Source organism: Arvicanthis niloticus, chromosome 30 (genome assembly GCF_011762505.2).
Source record: "Arvicanthis niloticus isolate mArvNil1 chromosome 30, mArvNil1.pat.X, whole genome shotgun sequence".
Taxonomy (NCBI): Eukaryota; Metazoa; Chordata; class Mammalia; order Rodentia; family Muridae; genus Arvicanthis; species Arvicanthis niloticus.
The window spans coordinates 6,793,142-6,818,409 of record NC_133438.1 but is presented as its reverse complement, the minus strand read 5'-3'; the positions used below and the strand labels follow the sequence as shown (position 1 = coordinate 6,818,409).

The 25,268-nt window shown below is 44.0% G+C and overlaps 1 protein-coding gene and 1 pseudogene across 2 annotated transcripts; one reads left to right on the top strand and one right to left on the bottom strand.

The window, feature by feature from the left end:
* Positions 1-254: 254 nt before the first annotated feature.
* LOC143440881 (paired immunoglobulin-like receptor B) lies at positions 255-8,039 on the top strand. Its single transcript, XM_076927784.1, has 9 exons — positions 255-345; positions 508-543; positions 744-1,028; positions 1,181-1,486; positions 2,498-2,782; positions 2,907-3,215; positions 3,441-3,737; positions 4,010-4,312; positions 7,562-8,039. The coding sequence occupies exons 1-9, from the start codon at positions 312-314 to the stop codon at positions 7,696-7,698; spliced, it is 1,992 nt and encodes a 663-aa protein (XP_076783899.1). The 5' UTR covers positions 255-311; the 3' UTR covers positions 7,699-8,039.
* A 5,702-nt stretch (positions 8,040-13,741) lies between these two features.
* LOC143440877 (paired immunoglobulin-like receptor B) lies at positions 13,742-20,938 on the bottom strand (annotated as a pseudogene). Its single transcript, XR_013108222.1, has 10 exons — positions 20,894-20,938; positions 20,696-20,731; positions 20,232-20,516; positions 19,773-20,079; positions 18,512-18,796; positions 18,078-18,386; positions 17,556-17,852; positions 16,957-17,259; positions 16,612-16,725; positions 13,742-14,146 (listed from the first exon to the last, which is right to left on the bottom strand). The product of XR_013108222.1 is annotated as a paired immunoglobulin-like receptor B (transcript).
* Positions 20,939-25,268: the final 4,330 nt, after the last annotated feature.

Genomic DNA, 25,268 nt, shown 5'->3' with positions numbered 1-25,268 from the left:
TGTTCACACGTGTCTGCTACAGCATGGCTCTGACAGAGATGAGCATAGGTGAGGAAGACATGGTGAGCTGAGGAAATGTCATCTGAGTAAGACCTGATTGCAGAGGGTCTACTGCCTGGCCTAGTTACAGCATTGAGGAAGTCAGAGTACAGAGTCTGAGGAGAGAATTTCCCCTTCCTGTGGGGCTGGTGAAATGTGACCATGTCATAAGGACAGCCCTGCCTCCAGGGCCACACCCTGTTTCCAATCCCTTCAGAAGGGCTCTGTAGCTCTGCCCTCAAGCACAGTTGCAGCCTCTGAGAGGAGATGCCATGACCTTCCCCTTCACAGCCCTGCTCTGTCTTGGTGAGATGTGAAGAGGGGGAGGGGACACTGAGGTCTAGAAATGATCAGGACCTGTAGCTCAGCACTCACCCATCAGGAGACCCCAGGGTCTCAGGCAGTTCTGCAGAGGGGAGGACTTGCTCAGCCTTAGGGACAAATCTCTTACAAAGAACTCTCTTACAGGATTGACTCTGGGCCTGTGGATCCCAGTGACAACAGGTGAGTATGTCTGCAGCTCTCCTGAAATGCTCTTGTCTTCCTATCCAAGAGCCGTGCCTGGGCAGTGATGGTGGGAAACACCACATGTGTAATTCGGGGGGCGGGGGAGGGGAGAAGGTGTGGTGGCTGGAAGGCCATCAGGTTAAGGACTACAATCTGAAGGTGGGTGTCCTGAATCTTAGCTTCTCTGTTATTTTCAGGGTCCCTCCCTAAGCCTATCCTCAAAGCATACCCAGACTCTGTGGTCTCAATGAGGAATAAAGTGACCTTCTTGTGTGAGGGGACCATTGGAGCCAACAAGTACATGCTCTATAAAAATGGCCATCTATATGCAAGAGTCACAAAAAACCAACAGAAGCCAGAAAACAAGACTGAATTCTCATTCTCAAACATAGACCAGCAAAATGTAGGCCATTATCATTGTTCCTACAGGACCCAGACTAAATCATCAGACTTCAGTGACTCCCTGGAACTTGTGGTGACAGGTGAGAGAACACACAGGGTCCCAGACCTCAGGGTTTCACTGTCTAGACTTGGGTCTGTTATCAGGAATGCCTTCCCACCCACACTCCTACCTCAGAGCCAAGGAGGATAATGAGGGCTGGTGACATTTACCTCATTACTCCTTCTCTCCTAGGAGCCTACAGAAAACCCAGCCTTTCAGCCCAAACTAGCCCTGTGGTGATTCCGGGAGAGTATGTCACCCTCCAGTGTGAGTCTTGGCAGAATTATCACAGGTTCATTCTGATGGTAGAAGGACCACAGAAGCTCTCCTGGAGACAAGACTCACAGTATAACCTTTCTACTGGGAAGTTCCAGGCCCTGTTCTCTGTGGGCCCTGTGACCCCCAACCAGAGATGGATGTACAGATGCTACAGCTATGACAAGAACAAACCACAGGTGTGGTCAGAGCCTAGTGAACCCCTGGAGCTCCTGGTCTCGGGTAAGGAACCCCACCATTTCCACAGAATGATATTGAAATGATACAGTCCCTCAGAGAGCACTTGGTATGTGTGTATGTGAGGATCCAGGGCTCTTTACAACTTTGACACACAGCACAGGAAACACTTGGACCCAAGACACAGAATGAAAGGCTGAGAGTGACAGCAAAGCCCAGAGTTCCCAGTAGGGAGATGCTTCTTCATGAGGCATTCTGTTAATCTGGACCAGCTTTAGCACAATCTACTAGAGTTCAGGGAAGCTGGAAGAACAGAGAGAGGAAGGATGGTAGTGGCTAGAGAGGTTGAGGGCACCTGGAGAACTCAGCCAGGAGAACACAGAACCAGCTAAGCACAAATCATCAGGGCTGACAGAGTCTGCATGTGTCTGTCCTAGGATCTCTGCATACATGCTGTGGCTATTTGGCATGGCTGTTTGGCATGGTGTTGTTGTTGTTGTTGCTGTTTTTGTTGTTGTTGTTGTTTGGCTGTAGGGGGCTGTATTTCACTATGTACTCCTGGTTTACTGTCCTGGACCTCACTCTGTAGACCAGACTGGCCTCCAACTCAGAGATCCGCCTGGCTTTATCTCCTGAGTGCGCAGATTAAATGTGTTTGCCACAATCACCTGGCTTGTTTCAGGTTCAGTGGGAGTGGAGATGTCTCTGACACTTTTGTCTACACATGGAATCTTTTTGGTCCTCGTGGTTTGCCTTGTCCAGTCTTAATATGACGGTATGTGCCTAATATTCTTGCATCTTGTTATGCCACACTCAGTAAATGTCACTGAAAAGCCTTCTATTCTCTGAAAGGAAATGGAGGAGCAGTGAATCTGGGGATGAAGGAAAGTGGGGAGGATTGTGTAGCATTAGGAAAGGGAGGAGGATGGGAGGCTGTCTCCCTGTGTATTGTATGAGACATGAATAAATTAAAAAGAAGAAAGCAACATCCACTGTGGGACTTTTTGTGTTCCACTTTCAAACACAGTCATGTGCTTCTGTCTTACTTCTATGTAGGGAACCTCCAAAAACCAACCATCAAGGCTGAACCAGGCTCTGTGATTACCTCCAGAAGAGCCATGACCATCTGGTGTCAGGGGAACCTGGATGCAGAAATATGTTTTCTGAAAAAGGAGGGAAGCCAAGAAACCTGGAGCACAAAGATCCTACAGGAGCCTGGGAACAAGGGGAAGTTCTTCATCCCTTCTGTGACAGAAGAGCATGCAGGGCAATATCGCTGTTACTGTTACAGCTCAGCTGGTTGGTCAGAGCCCAGTGACACCCTGGAGCTGGTGGTGACAGGTGAGGGGACAGTCAGATTCTTAAGCCCAGGCTCTGCTCTCAGGAGTATTCCTCTCCCACAGTGTTCCATGACAACATTGTGACAGTTTGAGAACATGTGACAGACTACCTCCTTCTCTCCTAGGAACCTATGACCACTATAAACCTATGCTGTCAGTACTCCCCAGCCCTGTGGTGACAATGGGAGGGAACATGACACTCCAGTGTGCCTCACAGAGGCACTATGATAAATTCACTCTAACCAAGGAAGATCAGAAATTCACCAGCTCACTGGACACACAGTATATAAATTCTAGTGGACTGTACAAAGCCCTGTTTTTTATGGGACCCTTGATCCCAAACTACACAGGGACATTCAGATGTTATGGTTACTATGAGCATGCCCCACAGCTGTGGTCAGTACCCAGTGAGCTCCAACAAGTACTTATCTCAGGTAAGTCCCTTCTTGTTATTCACCTATCATCTTCTGAGACCCTAAGCCCTTGGCCATGGCCTGCCCCTCTGCAGAGTTGCAGGTAGAGAAGAACTAAATGGGGAGCCTGTGTTCTCAATCACAGCCCTGCTTGGGGAGAAGTTGTGACATGTGTTGGGCAGGATGGGAGGGCACAGGTGTTTGGTAGGATGAAATCTCAGTCCATAGCTGTCACCTTCTCTCTAGGACTGTCCAAGAAGCCCTCTCTGCTTACTCACCAAGGCCATATCCTGGACCCTGGAATGAGCCTCACCCTGCAGTGTTGCTCTGACATCAGCTATGACAGATTTGCTCTGTACAAGTTGGGGGAATCTAACATCATGCAGCACCCTAGCCAGCGGACCAACACTGGCCTCTACATGGCCAACTTCACACTGGGCCATGTGAACCCCTCCACTGGAGGCCAATACAGATGCTATGGTGCACACAACCTCTCCACTGAGTGGTCAGCGTCCAGTGATTTCCTGGACATCCTGATCACAGGTGAGGATCTACAGAGATTAAATCAGGTACTCTGCTCAGGCCTCTCTACAGAGATTAAATCAGGCCTCTGCTCAGGATCTCACTGGGGAGCTGAGGAGCTGAGGGCTGAGATGAGAGACAGGAATCTTGGGCAGGAAAAGATGCAGGAAGAAAAGAGCAGTAGCTGAGCTCAGTCAGAAAAGAGACAGAGACACAGGTTCTCAAGGTGGAATCTTGTGTAGTTTGAACTCAGAACAAGGAAGCCAGCCTCTCATCATCCCTCTTCTCTTCAGGACAGCTCCCTGTCACTCCTTCCCTCTCAGTGAAGCCTAACTCCACAGTACACACAGGAGAGGACGTGACCCTGCTGTGTTGGTCAGTGTACAGTGTGGACGCTTTCATTCTGTCCAAGGAGGGATCAGCCCAGCCACCCCTGAGACTAAAATCAAAGTTCCAAGATCGGCAGTTCTTCACAGAATTCTCCATGAATGCTGTGACCTCCCATCTCTCAGGCACCTACAGGTGCTATGGTTCTCAAGACTCATCTCTCTACCTGTTGTCACATGCCAGTGTCCCTGTGGAGCTCACAGTCTCAGGTGAGGTGACCCTGACATCTCAGCATGAGTCACAACCTACACTGTGGCAGAGCTCTTGACTTGGGTGGGATTTAGAAGACAAATGGAAGACATTGTCACAAGACACATTCATCAGCACAGAACTGTATGCCAGTAATGATGCTTCAGGTAATATTCACTCTGTCCTAAGGGAGATTACAGGGAAGATGTAGGACAGACAGCAGGAAGAACATCTTCTTGTTCTGTTTCCTAGGACACACTGAAGCCTCCAGCTGTCCACCAAAAGGCCCATCCCTCCAGCCCATAAGTATCAGGCACCTATGTAGGGAATGTGTTGCAAACACAGGAGCCTATCAAACTGCTCTTGGTAATCAAAAATCTCATTTCTCAGTCATTTCAGCTTTTAGGTATGAGAGACCAACAAATATCTCAAAAGAAAAACCAACATTGTCCATTCACAACAATTATTAGCTACAATAGTGTTTGAAATGCTGCAGATTGTCAGTCAGATGAGTGTTCACCCTCATGATGGTGGAGGATACCCTGAATCATTCTAGGCATGCTCACTGCACTCCCTGCTACTGGAACCCAGAGGCTGGGGCTTAACTATTGGGCTACAGAAAGTAGCACCCAAAGTGAGACATTTAGGTTCACACTGGATGATGTGAACAAGGTTGTGAGCAAGGAACCCAGACTGTCACCTCCCCTTAAATGCTCCTAAGAAAGAAGCATTTCACAAGCATAGAGTCATGCCCAAGAGTGCCAATAAAGTCTCTGTTGGAATGTAGGCCCAGATGGGTGATAGCTACTAATGGGCTTAATACAGCTGCTTCAGGAGATCCTGCCTTGGATAAGCACTTCCCTTTCTGGGCTGCTGTTTCTCTCAGTGTAATGAGAGAAGTCTGCTTCACAGGTCTAAGTTGTGCTGGTGATGCTTGTGACCTCTCCTGACAAATGACATCTCCAGAACCTGATTCTGCAGTGGGTCTGGCCAATAGCCTGTTGACACAAGGCAGGGATGTTTCAAATAGTCATGGTAGAGGATTCCGGCCCCTTCAGGCTAGCTCATTCTAAGATTCTCTGATTTCCATGACGTCCAAACTTAGGAGCATCTTCAGGTTCTCTAGATGCCTGCACTCATCTATACTCATCTTATAATTCACCAATGACTGTGGAGCTCATGGTTCAAGTTGAGGGGATCCAGATCTCTCTGAACTGAAGCGGTGTCTCAGCATTCTCAATTTATAACAATAATTAGCTAGCATAGGGTTTGAAATGCTGTAGAGTCAGTCAGATGGGTCTTCACCCTTATGATGGTGAGGGTTAATCTGAATCATTCTAGAGGTGCACACTATACTCCCTGTTAATGGAACCCAGAGATTTCATGTAGGTTGACAGAGAATCTTGGGGAGGACACAGAAAGATAAAGGATCCTAAACAGGAACTGGTCCCTAGGGCCAACCTCTTCTTCTCAACCTCAAATAAACAGTATTCACAGGATCCCTGTCAGATCCTTGCTCTCAATGCAGTCATGGATCATGGTGACTCCAGGAGAAGACACAGCCTTGTTGTAATAATTACAAACCCTCCATACTATCTTTCTGTTCAAACCATATTCAAATTCATAACTTAACCCTATCACACCGAATTCACCATAGGAAATACACCAAAACAAGATTTACATCAAGCAAAATAAGGTCCACCAATTCCAATCAAAATGTATTTTTTATGAAGTCTGCAAACTTTCCCACCAGAAAGAAATAGAGGAAATGTGACTGTATGTGTTCAACCTTTACTAGCGAGGTGATAGCTAAGAATGTCTTGTCCAAGGCCTTAGTGCACTTATCTCAACAAGAGAAAGTTGGGTGTGGGATCTCCTAGGATTGAAGTGATGTTACTCAAATGTAATATGTAAATCTTTGTTGTGTCAGTCTTGGAGCTATGCATAATAAGAACTAGCCCTGTTATTTGGGTTACTAAGAGGTTGAAAACCCAATGGCTTACCATCCACTTATATTTTCTGAGGCACAATTGCATTTACACAGAGAGAGGGGTGAGAGTGTGGGCACCCAGAGGGGTACAAGGAGAGGGAGAGGGAAAGGTTGAGGGAGAGAGAGAGGGAGAGGGAGAGGGAGAGGGAGAAAGGGAGGGGGAGAAAGGGAGGGGGAGAAAGGGAGGGGGAGAAAGGGAGGGGGAGAAAGGGAGGGGGAGAAAGGGAGGGGAGAAAGGGAGGGGGAGAAAAGGAGAGGGAGAAAGGGCGAGGGAGAAGGAGGGGAAGGGGAGGGGCAGGGGGAGAGGGAGAGGGAGAGGGAGAGGGAGAGGGAGAGGGAGAGGGAGAGGGAGAGGGAGAGGGAGAGGGAGAGGGAGAGGGAGAGGGAGAGGGAGAGGGAGAGGGAGAGGGAGAGGGAGAGAAAGATGTATAAGGAGAGGAAGAGGGAGAGGGAAAGAGGAGGAGGGGGAGGTAGAGGGGAAGGGGAGGGGTAGGCAAGGGGGATGGAAAGGGGGAGGGGAGGGGGAGGGGGAGAGGGAAAGGGAGAGAAATGGAGGAGAGGGAGAGGGAGAGGGAGATGGAGAGGGAGAGGGAGATGGATAGGGAGAGGGAGGAAAGGGAGTAGGGAGAGAGGGAGGGAGATAAGAAAAATGGTCAAATCAAGTGAGAAATGGAAAACTCTGACTGTGACCAAGGAAAAAACACCAACAAAAAAACCCCCACTGAGAATCTGAGTCTGTACAAACTCTGATGGGCTCACCAGGGAAGCCACACTGTATTCTTCTGTGACTGCTAAGAGCAGTGATGTAGGGACTACTGCCTGAAATGAACTGTTCTACTCTGAATATGCTGGTTTCACTGGCATGTCATTGGTCTTCTATTAGCACAATGGTTGTAAAGAATGAAGTAACAATAAGAAAGCAGACTCAGCTATGCCACAGGAAAGATTCATCCCAGAAGTCCATGAGCTTCTATGGTGAGAATGGTGGGCATCTACAATAAATGGTAAAGTGGAACTCAGAAGAAACAGTAAGGTCTCTTAAGTACACATATATTCTACTCCTCTTATTCTATTCTCAGTACGAGCTGAGACCATCTGTCCCTCCTAGAACATGCCCAAACCCAAGACAGTTCAATAAAGAAAATTCCAAGTCATAGCATAGGAAACAGTAGAACAAAGTTCTCTCCAGATAAAACATGGGCCCTTGGTGGACACTTAGTTTTCTTGCAGGAATTTTGAACATCCCTAATTTCTGTAACTTCTTCGTCTAAATCCACAGCCCCAGAGAACCAGGATCACACAGTGGAGAATGTCATCAGGATGGGGATTGCTGTCATCGTCTTCATAGCCCTTCTGATTGTGGTCTTTGAGTCCAGGGGCAGCCAGAGACAGATCCACTGTATAACTAGAAGATAATCTGAAGAAAAACCATATATCTTTCAAGGTGCCACAGTCTGGGAATGAATCTGATGATGCAAGATTTTCTGTCAAAAAATCCAGTACTCATGTTGAGGAACTGTTAGGAGAGAATGTGCTGGGTGAAAATGTAGTTGGGGTTCAGAAGAAGGTGGGAGTTTCATGATGAGATTCTTCTTCAGTAAAACAATTACTGTCTTTCCACATACCTGGGCATTTGCTTCCTGAACCAGAACTCTTCTGAAACTATAAAGTTATGAAATGTGCTGTCCCATCTGCCTGGAATTTCTTTTACATGTTTGGTTGTGATTTCTCTGAGGTTTATATTCATTTCACTTTTAAAGGCCTTTGTCAACTTTCTAATATTGAATTAAAGTCATTTTATATTGTGTGTGTGTGTGTTTCTGTGTCTTTTATTAGTTTACTGCTATTGGTTGTACTTTAAAGAAAGTTGTTGGCCAGGGCCTGTTGGGCCTTGGATGAGGTAACTTCATTTAACCTGCCACCTTTAGTCACGTAGGACACAGGTAGAGGGCTTGATTAACAAGTCTCCACTTCCAGAGATTTAAATATTAATGAATTATCAAAAGGCCAGGGGCGTAGCTAATTAAGTTATTCCCTCCCCTTTCTCCCTTCCCTATAAGATTGATCTCCCCTGGCTTTTGGCGGGGGGGAAGTGTGTACCACCCACGTCCATTCACCATGCCATGAACAATAAAAGCTTTGGAAAACCGGACTCCATGACACATGGTCTCTCCACCAGATTCCCAGCCTTTGGAACCCTAGAGCCTTGCCTATACAGCTGCTGGCCTGCTCGCCGACAGCCTCGTGAATGTGGGACCTTCCGGGTGGGATGGGAAGCCTGCCTCCGAGACCCGCCGCCGGACTCCCTCCCCCCGCCCGCGAGATTTCTTCCCCACAAGTGCCTTGTCAATGACTTATGTGCTAGTGTCTGCATGGTGGCATAGTTTAAGAAAAAGATCTCATAAAGTTAATTTTTTCTGTTTATTTTTGTGTTAGGCTTTCATGGAACAGCCTCCAGTATCCTGAGTACATACTCTACAAGTGAGCTACATGCTAGTTTTACTCTGTAATTATCAATGTTTGGAGTTGTATTTCTTTCCCTCTACTATCTTTTTTCCTATGCCGATGGGCTTAGTCATATTTGTGGTTGTATTGAGTCAGTCTGTGGCTCTGTAGTCCTGGTTGTCCTGGACCTGGTTATGTAGACCAGACTAAACTGGACCTCATACAGATCTCCACTCTGTGCTTCCCAAGTGCAGGTACTAGAGATGTGGGCCACCACACCCAGTGTTGGTTTTAAATTTTTACATCTATATCTTTGTCTGAAGGCTACTAGCAGCACACCAACTTCCAGGGAGCTAGGATGAGGGTCTTAAAGTTATAGGTACATACCTTCTCCACCAAGGCCACACCTACTCCAACAGGTCCTCACCTAATAGTGCCACTTTCTGGGCTGAGCATATGTAAATCATCATAAAGTTATTAGAGATTTGCCTGCATATAATACACACACACACACACACACACACACACACACACACACACAGAGAGAGAGAGAGAGAGAGAGAGAGAGAGAGAGAGAGAGAGAGAGAGAGAGAGAGAATGTGTTTGCCTTTTATATGTTCAGAAGAGAATACTGGATTTCCTGGGATTGAAGTTGCCAGTGGTTGTATACCATATACGGTTGGGTTTTTTTGGGGGGGCGTGGGGGGAAGATAGTCTAGGTTGGCATCTGTGGTTTTTAGAGTTTGTAAGATATCTTTCCAGGCCCTTCTAGCTTTGAGAGGGAAATTGGTCTGAAATTTGCTTTCTTTTTGAGTCTTGTGTTTTAGGTGTCAGAATTACATAGAATACGTTTTCAGTGTTTGCCTGTTTCTAATTTGTGCAACATTTTGTGGAGTCTTGGTATTAGTGTTTCTTCAAAAGTTCCAGAATTCTGTCATGAAGTACATATAAACAGAGAGAAACATATTCACACATAGAAAAATCACATACAAACCCCAAACAGGAAATCATAGTATATAAGTAAAAGATCTATAAGGAAAAAAGATCCCTCCAAAAATACCTTCGAGATCATTTTGTGTTGGCCATATATTGCTGGGGCTGAGACCTACCCTTCAGTGTGACTTATATGCCAAGATGACTTTGTTGTAAAAATATGAATTTTTTTGCAAGTATTTTTCATTTGGAGATGTCTTCAGGTTTATGGATGAAGTTTTGTGTCCCCAATCCCCATTCAGCTCTGGGACACCATCTGGCTTAGACCTGTTCTGGCTCTGTGCTTGCTGCCACAGTTTCTCTGCATTCATGAGCCTCTTTTGTCTGGAAGACATAGTTTCCTTGTTTCCATCTATATCATCTGGTTCTTAAGATCTCTCCAATTTCTCTCTCTTAGAGTCTCTTGAACCTAGGGGAATGTGGATGTTTGATATTGACATTTCATTAAAGTTTAAGAGATTCAAGGTCTCTCTCTGCACATCATTCTGAAGGGTCTCTGTGTTAGTTCCCACCTCTTACAAGGAGGCTTCCTTGATAATGGCTGAGCAAGACATTGATTTAATAGTTACTTTTCTCTATTTTCCTTTAGGAAAACAGTAGTACAGATCTATGACCTATCTCTTCTCAGTTTTTTTGGTTAACAAAACTTCCATTCAGCTTAGATTGTTGGGGATTTGTAACACAGTTTCCATGGATGTCAGGCTGTAACTTTGACTAGAAGACCATGATTGGGAGGGTGTGAAGATTCTACTGCTCCAAACTGAAATCTGTCTCTGAAATTTTCCTTAACATCTGCTCACACTCCTGTCAGAGGATTAAAAACCACACAAGGATCTAGGAACTAGAGCAGGGAGAGGTGAGAACAGTGTGTGATAGGAAAGCACACTTGCAGTTCAGTACAATGAGAATTCATAGAAACTGCTGTTACCATTTCTTAAAATAGAGGTCAGGCTGGAAGCATGGGGGTGGAGGGAAGACAGCCTTCAGTAAGTTTATTCCTTGGACTGAAGTTTCCATGGGATTTAATATTAACACGCCATCATGGTTGGATCCTGGTCATTTTGACATTGATGTTGGTTAGGACATTGAATATTATTGATAATCATTTGGAAACTGAGACTTCCTCTGCAAGAAACAGCATTCCACACACCTGCTTGTAGCTCTGCTTGTTTAATTTCTTATTGTCTTCAGGGTTACATGAAGCTGGGAAAAATGATATTTCTTTTCATGGTATCTGAAACAGAAAAGTTGGAACCATACAAAATATTTTCTTTTTCTAGAGCAAATTTAGCTTCTTTCCAGGTTATTTTTGTTTTTATGAAGTGAATGTTTTCATTGACAATGTCATACATGTATATGATGCATTCTGGATTTTTTCCATTCTAATACCTTTTATATGTCTCGTATCCATAGTAACTGTCATAATATCCCAAAAATTTACATACCCTCATCTGTGTCTTTTGTTTTGTTATTTCCCATTGATTTTAACCAAAGTTTGTTATATGAGCATGTGCTTGTATCTATAGGACCTTGTTGGGCTCACTGATGGGTGCACAAATATATCCAGTGAGTATCCTTCACAGAACATGAGGAGTTCTATCCTAACAGACATACCTCCATCACAGCACCTGTATACATGGCTCAGGGAATACTAGAGAGTCTATAAAGATTCTAAGAGACAAAAAACCAGGAAGACTTCAGTGAAGTCATTTTGTAAAAATTGTCAAAGAAATGGCTTTTTAATTTTTTGAGAAATAAATGGAATCTAAACAATGTAATATAGGTGAATATATTAATGAGAAATGGCAATGTTTCCAAGGGTCCCATCTGTAGACAGAGAACTACAGGAAAATAATGACCATTAGAAAAAAGTGTATTCCTTCATCACAGGTATGAGGCCATTCAGGGAATGCCCAATGCTGAGTGGTTAAACCTGTAATTTTTCAAATAAGTTATTATTGTAAAAAAAAAAACCTCATGGTCTTACCATTGCAGGAAACATATTTACTATGAAATAGTAAATTGTGTAATGTATTTTCTTGTTTTATTTTTCACTCTAAGATTATGGAAAATTAATATATAAGTGTAGCTCCAACACCTCAGAACAAAATGATTTCCTTTATGAGACACAATCTATTACAGGAAGCCACAGCTGGTGAAATTGCAGAGAACACCTACTTGGGCAGTTCTTAGCTCCCAACTGATATATCTACAAGGCAATTTCTGCACCTAAGGCTCAGGGAACATTGCAGAAGAGGGAGTAGAAAGACTAAGTGCCATAAGACCTGGAAATCTTGTGTAAGATTTTGTCTCCTAGAAAAGACAGGAAAACCATTTGTGTAATACCTCAACAATATGGCTGCCTAAAGAAGACCTGAAAAGGAACAACAGCAGTAGACACATTAATGTGGTAGGAGAATTTCTGTCAGTTCATCAGCCCTAGATGAAGAAAAATAGACAACTAAGAAATGCTGAGAGAGGTAGAGTTACTTTTCTCTAGGAACAGCCCCTGGTTTCTCATGCAGTGTCACATGGTGAGCCTCAAAGTCATGAAGAAACAACACTACATGGACTCAGCAGACTGTGTTTACATATTTATACACATAATATTTACATGTATGTATATTATAAAGAAAACCAACTGATCATTTGAGAGTGAGTAGGGGAAGCAGAATATGGGAGTTGTTTAAAGGAAGAAAATGGAAGGGAAGTATAATCATATTTTAAGCTTATGAAAGCTTGTGTTATGGAGGTAATATTTAAATTCTCTTAATAACTTTACATATAAACTGAAATTTAAACCAAAATCACATTAGATAAATAAAACAATTGGTCATACTGAATGGAAAAATTGAATAAGAAAATGAAAGTCTTTCTCCTAACCGTACGTGAAACACTTGTAAGTAGAATTGAATGCTCTTAAGATGTGTAATTTAGTGACTTTTATACACATCTACATTATGAATTACCTGAAAGCTCATAAGAACACAAAACAGGAAATGATTATATAAGCAAAACCAAGCATTGTAAGCAAAGACTGCTTAAAATGTCAGTGGGTTCCTTTTGTGTTGTCCATACCGTGCTGGGTCAGAGACTTGTTCTTTAGTTTGCTTTTATAGCCGTGTGTCTTTCTTGGAAAAACTAATTTTTCTTTTGCAAGTGTTTATCAGTGTATGATAGCCACTGGATTGTAGATGAGGTCTTGTGTTTACCTTGTCTCTTAGCACTGGGACATGATCTCACTTAGACCTTTCCTGGCCCTGTACATGCTGCCACAGTTTCTGTGAGTCCATATTTGCATCAGACACTTATGACTGAAAGCATAGTTTCCTTGGTGTCATCCTTCTCCTCTGGCTCACACAATCTCTCAAACTCCTGTTTCTCTAAGTTCCCTGAGCCTAGAAAGGGCAGCCATTCCATTCAGGATTCAGTGTATTCAGATTTTTTTCACAACTTTCAGTTGTGAGTCTGTATTATTTCTCATATTATGCAGGAAGAAGCTTGTATAATTGCTGAGCAAGACATTGATCTAGGAGTCATTTTGTTGGTATCTTCTTTTATAAAATCAGTATCACCCAGAAGTTCTCCTGTTTCCCTGGAATCCCCCATCTGAAGGGACAACAATTAAGCCTCTCCCTATCAAAGCCCTGTCTGCTAATCCTCTGAATTCTTACCTAAGAGGAGGAAACTTCACTGCATACTCCATTTCCCACCCATCTGCCCTACATGCATTTCAGGAAGCCTACTGGCACCAGGGATACTAACTAAACCTCTCCTCTCCCAAGACTTTGGCCAAAAACTTGCCTTACAGAACAACCAACAGAAGTAAACTAACAAAAGACACAAAGACACAAAGATACACCACACACACACACACACACACACACACACACACACACACACACACACACTACAAAATGACCTTAAAGCCAATGTTACAAAAATGACAAAGGCTTTTAAATATGAAATGAATATATTCCTTATAGAAATCACAATCAAATATATGAAAGAAATTCCAGGCAAATGGGACAGCGTATTCTATCACTTTATAGTTTCAGAAGAGTGTTGGTTCAGGAAGCAAATGCTCCAGTATGTGGAGGGATTTACTGAAGAAGAATCTCATCATGAAACTCTCATCTTCTTCTGAACCCCAAATACATTTTCTTCCAGCCCATTCTTTCCTGACAGTTTCTCTACATGAGCACTGGATTTTCTGACAGAAAATTTTGCATTATCAGATTCATTCCCAGATTGTGGCAACTTCAAAGATACATGTTTTTTTCTTCGTATTATCTTCTAGTTGTACAGTGGATCTGTCTCTGGCTGCCCCTGGCCTCAAAGACCAGGATCAGAAGGGCTACAAGGACCATGACAGCAATCCCGATCCTGACGAGATTCTCCATTGTGTGATCCCGGTTCTGTGGGGCTGAGGATTTAGACGAAGAAGTTACAGAAATTAGAGATGTTCAAAATTCCTGCAAGAAAACTAAGTGTCCACCAGGGGCCCATGTTTTATCTGGAGAGAACTTTGTTCTACTGTTTCCTATGCTATGACTTGGAATTTTCTTTATTGAACTGTCTTGGGTTTGGGCGTGTTCTAGGAGGGACAGATGGTCTCAGCTGGTCCTGAGAATAGAAGAAGAGGAGTAGAATATATGTGTACTTAAGAGACCTTATTGTTTCTTCTGAGTTTCACTTTACCATTTATTGTAGATGCCCACCATTCTCACCATAGAAGCTCATGGACTTCTGGGATGAATCTTTCCTGTGGCATAGCTGAGTCTGCTTTCTTATTCTTACTTCAATCTTTAGAACCATTGTGCTAATAGAAGACCAATGACATGCCAGTGAAACCAGTATATTCAGAGTAGAACAGTTCATTTCAGGCAGTGTCCTCACATCACTGCTATTAGCAGTCACAAAAGAATACAGTGTGGTTTCCCTGGTGAGCCCATCAGAGTTTGTACAGACTCAGATTCTCAGTGGGTTTTGTTGGTGTTTTTTCCTTGGTCACAGTCAGATTTTTCCATTTCTCACTTGATTTGACCATTTTTCTTAACTCCCTCTCCCTCCCTCTCCCTCTCCCTCTCCCTCTCCCTCTCCCTCTCCCTCTCCCTCTCCCTCTCCCTCTCCCTCTCCCTCTCCCTCAACCTTTCCCTCTCCCTCTCCGTGTACCCCTCTGGGTGCCCCACACTCTCACACCTCTCTCTGTGTAAATGCAATTGTGCCTCAGAAAATATAAGTGGATGGTAAGCCAGTGGGTTTTCAACCTCTTAGTAACCCAAATAACAGGGTTAGTTCTTATTATGCATAGATCCAAGACTGACACATCTAAGATTTAAATATTACATTTGAGTAATATCACTTCAATACTAGGAGATTACACACCCAACTTTCTCTTGTTGAGATAAGTGCACTAAGGCCTTGGAGAAGACATTCTTAGCTATCACCTCGCTAGTAAAGGTTGAACACATACAGTCACATTTCCTCTATTTCTTTCTGGAGGGAAAGTTTGCAGACTTCACAAAAAACACATTTTGATTGGAATTGGTGGAGCTTATTTTGCTTGATGTAAAGCTTGTTTTGGTGTATTTCTTATGGTGAATTCAGTGTGATAGGGTGAAGTTATGGATTTGAATATGGTTTGAAGAGAAAGATAGTATAGAGGTTTTGTAATTATTACAACAAGGCTGTGTCTTCTCCTGGAGTCACCATGATCCATGACTGCACTGAGAGCAAGGATCTGACAGGGATTCTGTAAATACTGTTTATTTGAGGTTAAGAAGAAGAGGTTGGCCCTAGGGACCAGTTCCTGTTTAGGATCCTTTATCTTTCTGTGTCCTCACCAAGATTCTCTGTCAACCTACATGAAATCTCTGGGTTCCATTAACAGGGAGTATAGTGTGCACCTCTAGAATGATTCAGATTAACCCTCACCATCATAAGGGTGAAGACCCATCTGACTGACTCTACAGCATTTCAAACCCTATGCTAGCTAATTATTGTTATAAATTGAGAATGCTGAGACACCGCTTCAGTTCAGAGAGATCTGGATTTCCTCAACTTGAACCATGAGCTCCACAGTCATTGGTGAATTATAAGATGAGTATAGATGAGTGCAGGCATCTAGAGCACCTGAAGATGCTCCTAAGTTTGGACGTCATAGAAATCAGAGAATCTTAGAATGAGCTAGCCTGAAGGGGCCGGAATCCTCTACCTGGACTATTTGAAACACCCCTGCCTTGTGTCAACAGGCTATTGGCCAGACCCACTGCAGAATCAGGTTCTGGAGATGTCATTTGTCAGGAGAGGTCACAAACATCACCAGCACAACTTAGACATGTGAACCAGGCTTCTCTCATTACACTGAGAAACAGCAGCCCAGAAAGGGAAGTGCTTATCTAAGGCAGGATCTCCTGAAGCAGCTGTATTAAGCCCATTAGTAGCTATCACCCATCTGGGCCTACATTCCAACAGAGACTTTATTGGCACTCTTGGGCATGACTCTATGCTTGTGAAATGCTTCTTTCTTAGGAGCATTTAAGGGGAGGTGACAGTCTGGGTTCCTTGCTCACAACCTTACCCACCTGCCACATCATCCAGTGTGAACCTAAATGTCTCACTTTGGGTGCTACTTTCTGTAGCCCAATAGTTAAGCCCCAGCCTCTGGGTTCCAGTAGCAGGGAGTGCAGTGAGCATGCCTAGAATGATTCAGGGTATCCTCCACCATCATGAGGGTGAACACTCATCTGACTGACAATCTGCAGCATTTCAGACACTATTGTAGCTAATAATTGTTGTGAATGGACAATGTTGGTTTTTCTTTTGGGATATTTGTTGGTCTCTCATACCTAAAAGCTGAAATGACTGAGAAATGAGATTTTTGATTACCAACAGCTGTTTGATAGGCTCCTGTGTTTGCAGCACATTCTCTACACAGGTGCCTGATACTTATGGGCTGGAGGGATGGGCCTTTTGGTGGACAGCTGGAGGCTTCAGTGGGTCCTAGGAAACAGAACAAGAAGATGTTCTTCCTGCTGTCTGTCCTACATCTTCCCTGTAATCTCCCTTAGGACAGAGTGAATATTACCTGAAGCATCATTACTGGCATACAGTTCTGTGCTGACGAGTGCATCTCAGACAAAGTCTTCCATTTGTCTTCTAAATCCCACCCAAGTCAAAAGATTTGCCACAGTGTGGGTTGTGACTCATTCTGAGATGTCAGGATCACCTCACCTGAGACTGTGAGCTCCACAGGGACACTGGCATGTGACAACAGGTAGAGAGATGAGTCTTGAGAACCATAGCACCTGTAGGTGCCTGAGAGATGGGAGGTCACAGCATTCATGGAGAATTCTGTGAAGAACTGCCGATCTTGGAACTTTGATTTTAGTCTCAGGGGTGGCTGGGCTGATCCCTCCTTAGACAGAATGAAAGCGTCCACACTGTACATTGACCAACACAGCAGGGTCACGTCCTCTCCTGAGTGTACTGTGGAGTTAGGCTTCACTGAGAGGGAAGGAGTGACAGGGAGCTGTCCTGAAGAGAAGAGGGATGATGAGAGGCTGGCTTCCTTGTTCTGAGTTCAAACTACACAAGATTCCACCTTGAGAACCTGTGTCTCTGTCTCTTTTCTGACTGAGCTCAGCTCCTGCTCTTTTCTTCCTGCATCTTTTCCTACCTAAGATTCCTGTCTCTCATCTCAGCCCTCAGCTCCTCAGCTCCTCAGCTCCTCAGCTCCTCAACTCCCCAATGAGATCCTGAGCAGAGGCCTGATTAAATCTTTGTAGAGAGGTCTGAGCAGAGTACCTGATTTAATCTTTGTAGATCCTCACCTGTGATCAGAATGTCCAGGGCATCACTGGACACTGACCACTCAGAGCTGAGGTTGTGTGCACCATAGCATCTGTATTGGCCTCCAGTGGAGGGGTTCACATGGCCCAGTGTGAAGTTGGCCATGGAGTGGCCAGTGTTGGTCCGCTGGCTAGGGTGCTGCATGATGTTAGATTCTCCCACCTTGTACAGAGCAAATCTGTCATAGTTGATGTCAGAGCAACACTGAAGTGTGAGGCTCATTCCAGGGTCCAGGATATGGCCTTGATGAGTGAGCAGAGAGGGCTTCTTGGACAGTCCTAGAGGGAAAATGACAGCTATGGACTGAGATTTCGTCCTACCAAACATCTGTGCCCTCCCATCCTGCCCAACACATGTCACAGCTTCTCCCCAAGCAGGGGTGTGATTGAGACCACAGGCTCACCATTTAGTCCTCCTCTACCTGCAACTCTCCAGAGGGGCAGGCCATGGCCAAGGGCTTAGGGTCTCAAAAGATGACAGGTGAATAACAAGAAGGGACTTGCCTGAGATAAGTACTTGTTGGAGCTCACTGGATACTGACCACAGCTGTGGGGCACGCTCATAGTAACCGTAACATCTGAATGTCCCTGTGTGGTTTGTGGTCAAGGGTCCCATAACAAAAATGGCTTCATACAGTCCACTAGAATTTATATACTGTGTGTCCAGTGAGCTGGTGAATTTCTGATCTTCCTTGGTGAGAATGAATTTATCATAGTGCCTCTGTGAGGCACACTGGAGTGTCATGTTCCTTCCCATTGTCACCACAGGGCTGGGAAGTACTGACAGCATGGGTTTATAGTGGTCATAGATTCCTAGGAGAGAAGCAGGCAGTCTGTCACATGTTCTCACACTGCACAATGTTCTCAAGGAACCCTCTGTGGGAGTGGAATACTCCTGAGAGCAGATCCTGGGCTTAAGAATCTGACTGTCCCCTCACCTGTCACCACCAGTTCCAGAGTGTCACTGGGCTCTGTCCAACCAGCTGAGCTGTAACAGTAACAGCGATATTGCCCTGCATGATTACTCCTCACAGAAGGGATGAAGAACTTGCCCTTCTTCCCAGGTTCCTGTAGGATCTGTGTTTTCCAGGTTTCTTGGCTTCCCTCCTTATTCAGAAGACATATTTCTGCATCCAGGTTCTCCTGACACCAGATGGTCATGGCTCCTCTGGAGGCGATCACAGAGCCTGGTTCAGCCTTGATGGTTGGTTTTTGGAGGTTCCCTACATAGAAGTAAGACAGAAGCACATGACTGTGTTTGAAAGTGGAACACAGAAAGTCCCACAGTATATGTTGCTTTCTTCTTTTTAATTTATTCTTCTCTCATACAATATACAGGAAGACAACCTCCCATCCTCCCCTCTTTCCTAATATCACACAATTTTCCCCACTTTCCTTTATCTCCAGATTCACTGTTCCTCCATTTCCTTTCAGAGAGTAGAAGGCTGTTCAGTGACATTTACTGAATGTGGCATAACAAGATGCAAGAACATTAGGCACATCCCCTCATATTAAGACTGCACAAGGCAAACCACTAGGACCAAAAAGATCCCATGTGTAGGCGAAAGTGTCAGAGACATCTCCACTCCCATTGAACCTGAAGCAAGCAGGGTGATTGTGGCAAACACATTTAATCTGCACACTCAGGAGATAAAGCCAGGTGGATCTCTGAGTTGGAGGTCTGACTGGTCTACAGAATGAGGTCCAGGACAGTAAACAAGGAGTACATAGTGAAATACAACCCCCTGCAGTCAAACAACAACAACACAAAGCCATGTGAAACAGCCACAGCATGTATGCAGAGATCCTAGGACAGACCCATGCAGACTCTGTGAGCCCTGATGATTTGGGCTTAGCTGGTTCTGTGTTCTCCTGGCTGAGTTCTCCAGGTGCCCTCAACCTCTCTAGCCACTACCATCCTTCCTCTCCCTGTTCTTCCATATTTCCTGAACTCTAGTGAATTGTGTTAAAACTGGTCCAGATTAACAGAAGGCCTCATGAAGAACAATCTCCCTACTGGGAACTCTGGGCTTTGCTGTCACTCTTAGCCTTTCATTCTGTGTGTTGGGTCCAACTGTTTTCTGTGCTGTGTGTCAAATTTCTAAAGAGTCCTGGATTCTTACATACACACATACCAAGTGCTCTCTGAGGGACTGTATCATTTCAATATCATTCTGTGGTAATGGTGGGTTTTTTTACCTGAGACTAGGAGCTCCAGGGGTTCACTAGGCTCTGACCACACCTGTGGTTTTTTCTTGTCATAGCTGTAGCATCTGCATATCCATCTCTGGTTGGGGGGTCACAGGGCCCACAGAGAACAGAGCCTGGAACTTTCTAGTATAGTAGATATACTGTGAGTCTTGCTTCCAGGAGAGCTTCTGTGGTCCTTCTACCATCAGAATGAAGCTGTGATAATACTGCCAGGACTCACAATGGAGGGTGACATACTCTCCTGGAATCACTACAGGGCTGGTTTGGGCTGAAAGGCTGGGTTTCCAGTAGGCTCCTAGGAGAGAAGGGGGAATGAGGTAAATGTCGCCAGCCCTCATTATCTTCCTTGGCTCTGAGGTGGGAGTGTGGGTGGGTGGGCATTACTGTTAACAGACCCAAGTATAGACAGTGAAATCCTGAGGTCTGGGACCCTGTGTGTTCTCTCACCTGTCACCACAAGCTCCAGGGGGTCACTGAAGTTTGATGATTTAGTCTGGGTCCTGTAGGAACAATGATAATGGCCTGCATTTTGCTGGTCTACGAATGACAATGAGAATTCAGTCTTGTTTTCTGGCTTCTGTTGGTTGTTTGTGACTCTTGCATATAGATAGCCATTTTTATAGAGCATGTACTTGTTGGCTCCAATGGTCCCCTCACACAAGAAGGTCACGTTAGTCCTCATTGAGACCACAGAGTCTGGGTATGCTCTGAGGATAGGCTTAGGGAGGGACCCTGCAAGTAACAGAGAAGCTAAGATTCAGGACACTCACCTTCAGATTGCAGTCCTTAACCCCATGACCCTCCTGCCACCCCCAGGAATAACACATGTGGTGTTTTCCACCATCACTGCCCAGGCATGGCTCTTGGATAGGAAGAGAAGAACATTTCAGCAGAGCTGCAGACACACTCACCTATCAGCACTGGGATCCAGAGGCCCAGAGTCAGTCCTGGAAGAGATTACTTTGTAAGAGATTTGTCCCTAAGACTGAGCAAGTCCTCCCCTCTGCAGAACTGCCTGAGACCCTGGGGTCTCCTGATGGGTGAGTGCTGAGCTACAGGTCCTGATCATTTCTAGACCTCAGTGTCCCCTCCCCCTCTTCACATCTCACCAAGACAGAGCAGGGCTGTGAAGGGGAAGGTCATGGCATCTCCTCTCAGAGGCTGCAACTGTACTTGAGGGCAGAACTTCAGAGCCTTTCTGAAGGGTTTGGAAACAGGGTGTGGCCCTGGAGGCAGGGCTGTCCTTATGACATGGTCACATTTCACCAGACCCACAGGAAATGGACATTCTCTCCTCAGACTCTGTACTCTGACTTCCTCAATGCTGTGACTAGGCCAGGCAGTAGACCCTCTGCAATCAGGCCTTACAAAGACGACATTTCCTCAGCTCACCATGTCTGCCTCACCTGTGCTCATCACTGTCAGAGCCATGCTGTAGCAGACACGTGTGAACATTTCACACAACAGTACAAATTTAAGTGTGGTTTTGCTTTGTTCCTTTTCCCATTTTTACATGAAACACTTCCTTCTTTTCAACACTTTTGATGTTTCTGAGAAAGTCCTGCTGTGTATATCTGCTTGGAGTGAGATTTACAGCCTTTTCTTCACAGTCTCAACAGATGCATTAGCATTGGGCACTTTAATTTCTGTTTGGTTTCTTTTTACATTTGTTTTTTCCTGTACAATTTTAGGGATTCATATTTCTATATATTGCTGTAGTGGTTTTTTGTGTCTGTATATTTGTTTGTGTATGTATATGCATGTGTGTCAAAGCACATGTGTGGAGGTCAGAATATAATTTCAATAATAAATTTTCCTTTTACCATGTTGATCCTGTCAATCAGAGTCAGGTTAAGTTGGCAGCAGGCCCTTATATACTGAGCCATGTCACTGTCCCTACACTTATTATCATCGTTTTCCTGAGTCTTCTGCTGAGTCAACAAATTATGTGGTCATGAGGATGCTGGTGCAAACTGTTCTCCAGGTTTATTTGAGTTGTTTGGGATAATGGTTGTTGGTGTCTGCATATGGCAGGATTCCTGCTGTAGTTCAACACACATTGGTGCAGGCATGGGCAGCCTTTGTGAGCGCCACTGTATCATTGTGTTGCAGTTGTAATGTTGAGAAGCTGGCAATGGGGTTGCTGGAGGATGACAGCACACGGGCCAGCACCAAGTGCAGGGTGGGTCTTTCTGGATGCTGTAGTCAGCCAGGGTTGTGTCTCCCTCCATCTGCTGGTGGGAAATCTCAGCAGCTGCTAGAGTTTTAATGAAAGGACTTCTTGGTCCTGGATCTCAGTCTTGACATCCTCAGTGGTGTCACTGAAGTCACCCTGAAAAATGATAGACTTGCCCTTCAGTGCCTTGCCAAACATTGACATGTTCATGTCTGCATGGTGGCACAGTTCAAGAGAAAGAACTCAGTAAAATTATATTTTTTCCTGTTTATTTTTTTGTGTTAGGGATTGATGGAAAAGCCTCCAGTGTTTTAAGCACATACTCTACCAGTGACCTACAGAACAGTTTTACTCTGTAGTTTTCAATGTTTGGTGTTTTAATCTTTCTCTGTTATCTTTTTTTTCTATCCTTATGGGTTTAGTTGTCTTTGTGCTAGTATTGAGACAGTCCCTGGCTATGTAGTCCTGGTTGTCCTGGACCTGGTTATGTAGACCAGTCTAAACTGGATCTTAGAGATCTTCACCCTATGCTTCCCAAGTGCAGGGATTAGAGATGTGGGCCACACGATGAGTCTTGTGTTTACAATTTAAAATTTCTAAAATTTTATTGCTGTATATATTGTGTTAACTGAGTCTTCATCCCTTCATCTTCCCTTTCCCTTACCCTGTCCATCTGCTTACCCTCCTTACTAACCTGGATTTCTTTTTGGTTCTTCCCTTGAAATTCTGGCTTTTAAAAATGTGCTGCTCAATCCCATGAGAGTTCTCATTTTTCCATTTCATTTAATAAATTTGTGTATTCTTTTTTCTTTTTCTTTTTCTTTTTTTTTCCTATGTCGGAGGTGCTTCTTGATGTGAGTGCATCTTAATCCAGAGACCTGTTCTGTGACCTGCAGTGGCCTGTCCTGGACAGTGTTGTGGGTGCTTTGTGGGTTAGAAGCTTTTTGCACAATAGTGCACTTGGTCTGAAATCGTGCGTGCTTGTGGTTTTTGCCAATGTCTTACCTATATTCTGCATAGATCTTCTGTCCAAAGTCAAAGTGGTTACAATGGTCTGAGTTATCTCATTGTCTGACTCTTCCCTAATGTCTGACTGGCTATGTTTTCTGTGGGTGTTTCTGTCTTAAGGATTTAATTTTATATTTATTTAATTTACAGGTATGAGTATTTTGCCTCAAGTGTGTGTGTGTCTGTGTGTCTGTGTGTTGGTGTGTGGGTGTTTTCACCCACACATGCACGTGCGCACGCATAACATGTGTGTGCCTTGTATATGTTGTATTTAGAAGGGAACACTGGATTCTCTGGGACTCAAGTTACCAGTGGTTGTGAACCATAATAGGGGTGCTTCGGTTTGATCTCAGGTCCTCTGCAAGAGCAATCAGTGCTCTTAACCATTGGGCCGTCTCTCTATTTCTGAGTATATCTTCATAACATTATCTTTTGCCAATTATCTGATTTTTTTGTCCCAAGGTTATCATATTTTTCTTCTGGTGTAACAAGTGCATTACTCCAAATCTCACTGAAATTTAAGTTTATGTCTGGTATCAAGCTTTACTAGAATACCATCTCTGTTTCTTCCTCATTTTTAGAAATCAGTTGTTTAAAATGTTAAGCCATGGGTTTTGATTTAACTCTTTCTCAAACTATTTCACCTTCCATTGCCCTTCAGACACATCTAATTATCTGTTCTTTCCTTTTTGTATTCAGAAAAGTGTGTGCTATCTTTACATAATTAGCCAAACCTTTAATGAAAACCGACTCTCTCTTTTCTAGGAGCTCTTAGGTTCCAGTAGCTCATAACCTAAGGGTGGGATCTCTCATTTTTCCATCCCCATGCTGGCTTTAGTGTATATTAGGCTTTTGTTGGTCTTTACATACTGTCACAACACTGTGAGCTCATCTGTGCAACCTTTCAGCAGTGTTCAGAGCATAGTCTTCTTGTAGTCATCCATCACCTCTGGGTCTTAAGATTTTTCAGCCTCCATTTTTGTAATGATCCCAAGCTAAGACTGTGTTCTCTGAGGAAAATCTTCTAATTCAGCATCACTTTGAAGGATGGGCCCAGGACCAACAAGTTACTTAATATTTTCCCATTTTGCTTCTGAACCTAGAAAACATCTATGTTGTTTATCGTGTGGCTGTGTATATATGTCATCTATTAAATGAGAAATGTGCTAATCTCCGCTTATCAGTGGGTAAATACCATGTGTGTTCTTTTGTGATTGGGTTACCTCACTCAGGATGATATTTTCTAGATCCATCCATTTACCTAAGAATTTCTTGAATTCATTATTTTTAATAGCTGAGTAATATTCCATTGTGTAAATGTACCACATTTTCTAGATAGATACCAAGTACCAAAGTTAAACGAGGAACAGATAAACCATCTAAACTTTCCCACAATTGTGCTTCCCACAATTATAGTCAACTCAGTCATTCTGGATTTCTGATGGGGTTGAAAACTTATAGCTATTTACTTTGAGAGAAAAGATCTGAGTGTATGGTCATCAGCTGACATTCATCCTAAAGCCAAGGAAAAAGCCAGGTTCAGAACTAAGTGTTTTAGTTAGGATAGATGACAGAGGTGCTGGTTAGTCAACAAAAGGATGGACTGGGTATTAGGACTATCTTGTACCTCACTGGTACAAATAGGCATAATTATGCTCTAATTGTATTTTGAGAGAAAAGTTTCCTTTTAACAGGAAGGGGGATGTGTAGGAGGAGCTAAGGTGGAAGGAGTACTGAGAGGAAGAAAAGGAGTAAGAAGAGGAGAAGAAGAAGGAGAGGAGAAGCTAGGTGATGAAAGAGAGATAGAGGGGGGAGACAGGGAAGCAGATGTTCATGTATCTCCACCAGTCAAAGATAGTTGATATATCTAGGTTGGGTAGTGGGTTACACCTCTGATTGAACAATACCAAACTTATAAAGCCTATGATTAACATTTCATAAAAAATGTATAAATGCAAAAAGGAAAAGGGGGCATGGGATAGGGGTTTTCTAAGAGGGGGGGAATGGGGAAACGGGATGGTATCTGAAGTGTAAATGAAAGATCCAATAAATTAAAAAAAAATGAGAAATGTGGTAAATTAATAAAGTACTTGTTTGGTTTCCTCAAAGGCCTGGGTTTGATCTCCAGCTCTGCATATTTCTGCATACTTCTGCATAGTTCTGCATATTTCTGATGTGATGGCTCATATCTGTGATTTAATTTTCCACCTCTTGGACTTAGGAGGATTAGAGTTTTAGGTAGTTATGCAGTGACCTTGAGTCAGCCCAAGATATATCAGGCCATTTCCCATAAAACTCCA

What these genes read in the sequence shown, in the direction of transcription:
- LOC143440881 (XM_076927784.1), top strand. Translation starts at nt 312, where the DNA reads ATGACCTTCCCCTTCACAGCCCTGCTCTGTCTTG. An exon ending in CACAGCCCTGCTCTGTCTTG is followed by an intron (nt 346 to 507) that starts GTGAGATGTGAA and finishes ACTCTCTTACAG; the next exon opens with GATTGACTCTGGGCCTGTGG. An exon ending in CCAACAAGTACTTATCTCAG is followed by an intron (nt 3,216 to 3,440) that starts GTAAGTCCCTTC and finishes CCTTCTCTCTAG; the next exon opens with GACTGTCCAAGAAGCCCTCT.